Source organism: Eschrichtius robustus, chromosome 12, assembly GCF_028021215.1.
Source record: "Eschrichtius robustus isolate mEscRob2 chromosome 12, mEscRob2.pri, whole genome shotgun sequence".
Taxonomy (NCBI): Eukaryota; Metazoa; Chordata; class Mammalia; order Artiodactyla; family Eschrichtiidae; genus Eschrichtius; species Eschrichtius robustus.
This window is the reverse complement of record NC_090835.1, coordinates 76360055-76368923: the sequence shown is the minus strand read 5'-3', so window position 1 is coordinate 76368923 and position 8869 is coordinate 76360055. Positions and strand designations below refer to the sequence as shown.

The window sequence follows — 8869 nt, the reverse complement described above, 5'->3', positions numbered from 1 at the left end:
ATGATAGATCATTGAATCAAAGTTGGGTAAGGAGGGAAGGGTGGATGTGATGGTGGTAGGTGTTGCTGAAAAGGGGGTAGGATCAATGCATGAGAGACAGGGCTGACTTACCCCTGGAGGCATAGTGCCGAAGGCCCACAATAGTTTTAGGGGCCCACAAAATATTTTAATTTTAATTTAGTTTAAAATCAGAAGAAAAAAGTGAATATAATAAAAATGAATATATAATAATGGATCCAGCCTGGATTATATTCATCCTGATACCAAGGCAATCATAAAATATAACTTTTAATATTCTCTCATAGAGGAAGGGGCCCATGAAGGCGAAGTGTCTAGGGCCCACAAAAGTCATAATGTGACCCTTATGAGTGATCCCAGTAGATCCAAGTTCAATATTTGTTGAATTCATTTATAATGGCAAAAAAGTAAACATACCTAAGTATCCAGAATTGTTTGAGTCCAGGTACGACGGGCTGAAAAGATAAGAGTTGGTAATAGGAAAGTGTGATACTTAAAACTGAGATTATGGACTGTGTGAAGCAATTGGTAGTAACAAGGTTTGGGTGGGAACATCCTTCTCATTGGTGGAGAAGAAACCAAGGAGATGGGAAGCTGGTTTTATTGGTTATCTACTGCCATATTAACAACATCCCAAAACATAGTGGCTTAAAACACTCACCATTTATCTGTTTACCAACCATTTATCTGCTCATCCACCATTTATCTGGTAATATGGCAGGGCTCTGCTGAGCAGTTCTTCTCTTGGTCTTTCCAGGGCTCTCTCATGAGGCTGCAGTCAGCTGGAAGCTCGACTGGGGCTGGGTAATAGGACCTCATATGTGGTGGATGTTGCCCAGGGCATCTCAGTTCTCCTTCATGTGGCTTCTCATTTTCCAGCAGGCCAGACTGGACTTCTTTACATGATGTTGGAAGTTTTCTAAGAGGGCAAAGGGGAAGCTGCAAGAGCTCTTGAAGCCCAGACTCTGGGGACTCACACAGTGTCATTTCTGCCACATTCTGTTAGTCAAAACAAGTCCTAGGACCAGCCCAGATGCAAGGGGTTGAGAAACAGACTCCACCTCTTGTTGCGAGGAGCAGCAAAATCACTGCAAAGTGTCATGTGGGACAAGAGGAACTGGAGTGGCCATCTTTGCAAACAAACTATCGCGCATGTTGGAAAAATTGTCTATGTGGTACCAAATCAAGCATCACCAAGAATTTGACAGAAGTGAGAGTGAAGAGAGTGACAAGCCAGGTGCTAAAATCTTCAAAGCATGAGGGAGTAGTAAGTGATACAATCTGATGCTATCAACTTCTAAAGCTTCAAGTATCTTTATTGTTTCATCAGTGAATGCGAGTGAATTTCATTAATGAAAAGGAACTCTTCATTTTTCACAACTTTGACTCAGTCACTCATCAATTCAGACTCTATCTTAAGGAAGGAACCTAAAACATGGGGGAAAAATCTATATGCATGAAAATTTTTTTTTTAAATAAATTTATTTTATTTATTTATGGCTGGTTGGGTCTTCGTTGCTGTGCACAGGCTTTCTCTAGTTGTGGTGAATGGGGGCTACTCTTCGCTGCAGTGCGTGGGCTTCTCATTGCGGTGGCTTCTCTTGCTGTGGAGCACAGGCTCTAGGCACATGGGCTTCAGTAGTTGTGGCACACAGGCTCAGCAGTTGTGGCGCACGGGCTTAGTTGCTCCGCGGCATGTGGGGTCTTCCCGGACCAGGGCTCGAACCCATGTCCCCTGCATTGGCAGGCGGATTCTTAACCACTGCGCCGCCAGGGAAGTCCTGCATGAAAATTTGTAGCACTTTTCTTTATCTGGGAGCTGTAGCCCCAGTGCCTAGGATGATGTCTGGCATGGAGTAGTAACACATAGGTGCTCAGTAAATATTTGTTGAATGAATTTGTAATGGCAAAAAGTAAATACAACCTAAGTATCCAATAATGAGGGCTAGGTTAAATTTGGGTGTATCTATTTCATGGACTATCATGCAGCCATAACAAAAATTATGATTTTAAGGACTATCAATATATGATGAGGAGTGGGGAAAAAAAAGCAGGATATAGCATTACAGGTTCTATGTAAAAACAGCTGGATAGGAAAAGGAGTCAAACAACAGCAGTGGTTTTATGAAGCAAATAGAATCATGAGTGATTTTTAACTTTTAACTTTTTTTTTTTTTTTGCCACACCACGAGGCTTGTGGGATCTTAGTTCCCCAACCAGGGATTGAACCCGGGCCACCGCAGTGAAAGTGCTGAGTCCTAACCACTGGACCACCAGGGAATTCCCCAAATTTTTAGTTTATTCTAAAAGATCTTTAATGTTACTGAATTTCTTTTATAGTAAGAAAAAGTTGAACATGTTCATTTTGGAAAGATGAGAAATGTTGAAAAGCATCAATAAGAAAAAATAACCTATAACTCCATCATCCAGGAAAAAAAAAATCACTGCCAACATTGAGACATTCTGTTTTGTTTCTTGCTTTTTTCCCTCCACCTAACGTATTCTTAGCTTTAAAAAATATATATCTTTAGACTTCCAAGAGGTGAATTTTAATAGTCACATAGGGTTAGTATACCATAATCTATTTGACTTACAGTAATTTTGGACATGATAGGTTCTTTGCAATTTTTCAGTGAAAAAAAATTAAAATAAATGGTCAGAGCCGTGGCATTACTCAAGTCAAATTTAGAAAGCTCTTGAGGAAAGAGGTGATCAGAGTTCCAGGGAAGGTGGCTAGGAAGATGGGGTGGGTGTGGCTGTTCTGTCCAATGGAGAATGCAAGAAAAATTAGTCCAGCGGCTCCGACCTGTAGGGGGCGGGTGTCTGTAGGAAGCTGCTCTGCACGGGCTAGGACTCCTCCTTCCCATGTTTGGAACTTAAAGATCGTGAAATCTTTTTTTTTAATTTTTTACATTTTTGGCTGCGTTGGGCCTTCGTCGCTCCATGCGGGCTTTCTCTAGCTGCAGCGAGCGGGGGCTACTCTTCGTTGCAGTGCGCGGGCGTCTCATTGCGGTGGCTTCTCTTGTGGAACACGGGCTCTAGGCGCGCGGGCTTCAGTAGTTGTGGCACGCGGGCTCAGTAGTTGTGGCACGCGGGCTCAGTAGTTGTGGCTCGCAGGCTCTAGAGCACAGGCTCAGTAGCTGTGGCACACGGGCTTAGTTGCTCCACGGCATGCGGGATCTTCTCGGACCAGGGCTTGAACCCGTGTCCCCCCGCACCGCCAGGCGGATTCTCAACCACTGAGCCACCAGGGAAGTCCAACGTTGATGAAATCTTGATTTGAAGGACTAGAGATGGACAGTGGTGGTGCTGATCTCTGCCCTCTTGCCTTGCGCAAACAAGAAACGGTTTCCTGCCCTTGCCTCTGCCTCGAACAGATATCTCTGAGCCATTAGCCTGGAGGGATAGAGCTCCCTCACTCCCCCTACATAACTCTCTCAGTCTGAGCTCTGGGTTTGGGCAGTCGACGATTAGCCTGAGGTCAAGAATGGATGTTATCCGGGGTACACAGGTGGGAACTTGGGGGGCACATTTACAAAATCAGGGGCGTTCCCAGTTCAGGGAAGCTTCCCAGTAGTGGTCACGAAAGTAGTGGGGTAGGAAAGACAGACGTGACGGAAGGAGGGATGGAGTGGGTGGGTGAGTGGGCCAGGCTAATACTTAGGCACGGATCGATCCTGGAAGGTTGTGGATGGCAATGAGGGGGGAAAGAAGCGGACGGGGCGGAGGAGGAGGGGAGCAGACAGATTAAGCAGGTGATGTAGGATTTACAAATGGAGGAGGCTGGTGACAGGAGGAGGGCCAGGAGCGGCAAGTATGCCCTGAATGTGCATGGGATATATATGAGAAGCGTGATGGGAAGCGGGCTGGTGAGAGCAGAGGTGGGGCGTGGGGTGAGCAGTGCGGGTCACGAACGCTGAGATGTGAGATGGAGGATAACGGCTGCGCACATTTGGCCGACCCTTTACAGTCTGCTCCCATTTAGACTCCCATAATTTCCTCCTCCCATCAGAGAGAGCGAGGTGCGGAGAGGTCGGGCGGCTGCGGAGGGTGGGGTCCCAGGAGAGCGCGAGGCCCAGAGGAAGGGTGAGCGCCGGGGCGGGCGTGCGTGGTGCGTCGCCGGGGGTGGGCGACGGGCGCCGGGCGCCGGGCGCCGGGCGCGGGCGGGTGGGGGGCGGGCCGGCTGCGGCCCGGGAGGGGAGGGGGGAGGCGGGCTCCGCCGGCACACGCCGCACCTGGCAGGCGGCCTGAGCGCGTGCGAAGAGCCGCCGCCGCCGCCGCTCGGGGTCGCCTTGAGCCCCAGATTCCCCAGCGCTGGCTCGCCTGGCAGCCGCCTGGGAGCCCGGCCCCGCGACCCGCTAGGGGCGGCCCAGCGCCCCGGCCCAGCCCCTCGTCTGAGTCCGTCGGATCCGGCCTCGCTCTGCGACCCGGGGCGCGCCGCCTCCCAGCCCGAGGTGAGGAGCGCGAGGGCAGGGGCGCGCTGGGCTGGGGGCGCTCTGGGGTGCCCAGGCCCTGCGCCGCGGCCGAGCCGAGTGCCGCGGAGGTAGGAAGGGGATGCGGGAGCAAGTCCTGCGGGGAGTCGGAGGTGGGAGGCAGAGACTGCTCGCTGCCGAGAACCAGCCCCCGCGTCGCCCCCGTGCTCGAGGACGCCCCTCGGCGCTGTTCCCTGTCCCCCTCCGTCCGACTGCGTTCCCCGGCCCTTCCAGTGTCCTGACCTCGCTCTGCGCTGCCCATCCTTCACCTTCTTCCTACAGAGCCCGCTCCCGGTTCCTGTCTCCAATCCCCTCGTCTGCTCAGACCTTCCCAGCCCCCGCCCTCCGCTGCCCCCACCGATTTTTTCTGTCTGGACGCCCCTCTCCCCTCTCGGCTCGTATCACTCGGAACCGGAATCTGTGCCGCTATCTCCGCGTCCGGCCGCCTCCCAGCCCGTGCCGTCCCACAGGTGTCCGCACGTCCCTCGGTCCGTCTGTCCCTCCCGGGGCCGGCGCTGACCATGCCCAGCGGCTGCCGCTGCCTACATCTCGTGTGCCTGTTGTGCATCCTGGGGGCACCCGTAAAGCCTGCCCGAGGTGAGCGCTCCCCTGGGCTCAGGTCGCGGCCCTGTCCGGCTGTCCCTCGCTTGCACGTTGACCTCTGCCGGCCAGAGATGGCACTGCAGGCGCTCCGACCCGCGGGGTTGGCGACACCCAGGACATCCCTTTGGAATGGGATGAGTCTCTGTTCTTCCCTGTCCCAGAGCTGAGTCCACCCAATTACTGGGACCTTGCATCCTCTCCCTAGCCCCGCATCTCAGGCAGCTGAACGCTGACCCCAGGCTCACCCCTCTCACATCAATCTCTTGCAGCTGATGACTGCAGCTCCCACTGTGACCTGGCCCATGGCTGCTGTGCGCCTGATGGCTCCTGCAGGTACCTCTCCAAGCACGTGCTCCCAAACGCTGTGCTCCACACTTCCCAGGCCTCCACACCCACAACCAGCTCAAGCCCCAGAGCAGAATGTTTAGGGGCTTAAGACTCTACTGCTGTCTCCCCATCCCCTCGTGCACATGGCACACAGAGCCGAAGGCCAGCCCCTCACCCTGTGCTTACCCCTCCCCAGTTCCCCTTTGCCTTGCCTCTCCTTTGCTTCTTCTAGCTTATGGCTCCCCACTTCACTCTCCCAACCAGGTATTCTGCAACATTCCTCTTCAAGATACCAGGAGAAAGACCCGAAGCTTGAGGGAGTGTGGAGAGTGGGAGCCATAAGGAAAAGGGGAGATAAAGGAAACACATAAAGAGAATTGGTTTAGCCTGGAAAAGAAAGGCTGTTGCAAGGGTTACTGGGGAGAAGCGCTTATGAGAGTCTTTTCTGATGAATTTGAGTAATTGACTCAGTGGGGTGGGGTTGGGCAAATTCTGCAGCAGGAGGAAAGCGTGTCTGGTCATAAGGAAATGAGCTGACAGGGCAAGGTCCTGGAGGGGCTGAGGGTGCTTGGGACTCTCCGAAGTAGAGCAGGCCTTTGCCCTGGAATCAGGGTAGGAAGATAGTCCTCATGACCTTTCAAGGTCACTCTTTTTTTAAAAATGTTTCTAAGCACCTCAGACATGCCGGGAGTGGTGCTGGGGGCACTTACAGACATCATCGTAATTTCCTCCTCAACACATCCCTGCCAGGTGTATCCCCAGTTTACAGATGAAAAAACTTGAGGCTCAGAAAGGTTAGACAAAGTGCAGAACCAGGACTTGAATGCTAGTGTCTGATGGTCTGATACCATATATGTGTCCCGTGACCCTGCACAGCCCTGTATCAACCTGGGATAGGCCTGCTTTCCCTTGGGGGCTGTCATATTGGTCTGTTTCCTAGAAGCTCTGATCTTGCCTCCTGCATTTCTTCACATCCTTCTACCCAGAGCCCTGACCCTGTGCTTCTCCCCATCAGGTGTGACCCAGGCTGGGAGGGGCTGCACTGTGAGCGCTGTGTGAGGATGCCTGGCTGCCAGCATGGTACCTGCCACCAGCCCTGGCAGTGCATCTGTCACAGTGGCTGGGCAGGCAAGTTCTGTGACAAAGGTAGGGGAGTAGCGAGGGTAGCTGTTGTCTGGGGACCCCATGTGTCTTAGGAGAACATCCATCCTTATTTATTGAGCGCCTCTTGTGTCTGGCTCAAACCCGAAAATATATGGTAGCTTATAATTTTAGACTTTATACCTATCTGTTGTCTGAACTGGTCCTAAACACAACCCCATGTGGTAGGCAAGACACCTACGGAAAACTGTACTCATATTACAGATGAGGAAACTGAGATCTACAGACAAGATACAACTTGCCCAAAGGCACTTTGAGACAGACTAACAGGGCCAGGGCTGAGTGCCTCCCGACTCCAAACTCAGTGTTGTTTTCCCCCACTACACTGTACCAGCCCAGGCTGGGATTGTAGTATGAGCCACACCCACAGAGCTTTGGGTGGGGCCTGGGCAGGTCTGGGTGCCAGACACGAGGGGCTAACTCCGAGCCCTCCTGGTCTCCTCTCCAGATGAGCACATCTGTACCACACAGTCCCCCTGCCGGAACGGAGGCCAGTGCGTATATGATGGGGGCGGCAAGTACCACTGTGTGTGCCCACCGGGCTTCCACGGGCGTGACTGTGAGCGCAAGGCCGGACCCTGTGAGCAGGCAGGGTGAGTGCTGGCTCCAGGTTAGATGAGGATCTGGTGATGGAGGAGAGAGGACTGTTGAGAGGATGGTGGGGCAGTGTTAGGGCTGACGGTCAGAAGTCCCACACGGGGGTACTCGAAGATAAAATCCAGTCTGTCAGAGTATCCGTAGGGTTTCTCAACTTTTTTGGTACCATGTGAACCATTTCTCCAACAACAAAAATCTATAGAGGCTGGAGGTGTAACACATCAATGTGTGACTCCCCTGGGTGGGGAGGCTGAGGGCCTAGGACTCCCCTCATCCTCCCAGGAAGGGTGGCATGCAGCCCCTAAAGTTGTTCCACGCGGCAGCCTTATGCCTCGTGGTGAATGGGGAAATGGCCTACAGGTCTGGACTCTTCCTCATTTCCACCTTAAGCCCGAGAGCCTGCGTGGATAATAATTGTACACTTGCCTTGAGCCTTGCTTTGGGGCCAGGCCCTCTGCTACCTGCTTGACCCTGGATTATCTCATCTAACCCTTACCATTTGGGAAGCTGGGTACTGCTCTTATCCCATTTTTATTTTTTTAAAAACTTATTTATTTTAAAATTTCTTTATTTATTTGTTGGCCGTGCTGTGCAGCTTGTGGGATCTTAGTTCCTCAACCAGGGATCGAACACAGGCCCTTGGCAGTGAAAGCACAGAGTCCTAACCACCAGATCGCCAGGGAATTCCTCTAATCCTATTTTTAAAATGAGGCATTTGAGGCTCACAGAAAAGTGGCTCAAGGTGACATAGCTAGAAGGGGGGTGGTAGTGGTGGCAGTGATCAGGATGTCGACCTGGGCTACCCTGCAGATGGCAGTCGGTAAAATGCCCTCTCCCACCCCACTCAGCTCCCCGTGCCGGAATGGCGGGCAGTGCCAGGACGACCAGGGCTTTGCCCTCAACTTCACATGCCGCTGCTTGGCGGGCTTTGTGGGTGCCCGCTGCGAGGTGAACGTGGACGACTGTCTGATGCGGCCTTGTGCTAACGGCGCCACCTGCCTGGACGGCATCAACCGCTTCTCCTGCCTCTGCCCTGAGGGCTTTGCTGGGCGCTTCTGCACCATCAACCTGGATGACTGTGCCAGCCGCCCATGCCAGAGAGGGGCCCGCTGTCGGGACCGGGTCCACGACTTTGACTGTCTCTGCCCAAGTGGCTATGGTGGCAAGACTTGTGAGCTAGTCTTACCCGTCCCAGATCCCGCCACCATAGCGGACATCCCCCCAGGGCCCACCTCAGCTGTGGTGGTACCTGCCACGGGGCCTGTTCCCCACAGCGGGGGCGCTGGTCTGCTGCGCATCTCCGTGAAGGAGGTAGTGCGGAGGCAAGAGGCCAGGCTGGGCGAGTCTAGCCTGGTGGCCGTGGTGCTGTTTGGGGCTGTCACTGCTGCTCTGGTCCTGTCCACGGTGTTGCTGACCCTGAGGGCCTGGCGCCGGGGTGTCTGCCCCCCTGGACCCTGTTGCTACCCTGCCCCACACTATGCCCCGGCGCGCCAGGACCAGGAGTGTCAGGTTAGCATGCTGTCGGCAGGGCTCCCCCTGCCGCCTGACTTGCCCCCTGAGCCTGGGAAGACCACAGCACTGTGATGGCGGTGGGGGCTTTCCTGCCCGCTCCTTCACCTCCTCTGCCACTCAGACTGGATTGGCCCTTTCTCGCCACCCCTCAGCTGGAGTACACAACACTGAGGGACCTC

At 53.6% G+C, this 8869-nt stretch overlaps 1 protein-coding gene across 3 annotated transcripts; it reads left to right on the top strand.

The window, feature by feature from the left end:
• The first annotated feature begins 5011 nt into the window (after window positions 1-5011).
• On the top strand, window positions 5012-8762 carry DLK2 (delta like non-canonical Notch ligand 2). 3 transcript variants are annotated; one of them, XM_068558453.1, is made up of 5 exons: window positions 5012-5087; window positions 5363-5426; window positions 6436-6545; window positions 7120-7174; window positions 8027-8762. In XM_068558453.1, the coding sequence occupies exons 1-5, from the start codon at window positions 5012-5014 to the stop codon at window positions 8760-8762; spliced, it is 1041 nt and encodes a 346-aa protein (XP_068414554.1). The 3 variants fall into 3 exon arrangements, with proteins under 3 accessions (XP_068414554.1, XP_068414553.1, XP_068414552.1); XM_068558452.1 differs by having other exon boundaries at window positions 6436-6548; window positions 7030-7174; XM_068558451.1 differs by having other exon boundaries at window positions 6436-6566; window positions 7030-7174.
• Window positions 8763-8869: the final 107 nt, after the last annotated feature.

Bases quoted from the DNA above. Each gene is read 5' to 3' on its own strand.
- DLK2 (XM_068558451.1), top strand. From the start codon at position 5,012: ATGCCCAGCGGCTGCCGCTGCCTACATCTCGTGTGCCTGTTGTGCATC. The intron at 6,567-7,029 runs GTAGGGGAGTAG...TCTCCTCTCCAG, and splicing joins AGGCAAGTTCTGTGACAAAG to ATGAGCACATCTGTACCACA. The intron at 7,175-8,026 runs GTGAGTGCTGGC...CACCCCACTCAG, and splicing joins GGACCCTGTGAGCAGGCAGG to CTCCCCGTGCCGGAATGGCG.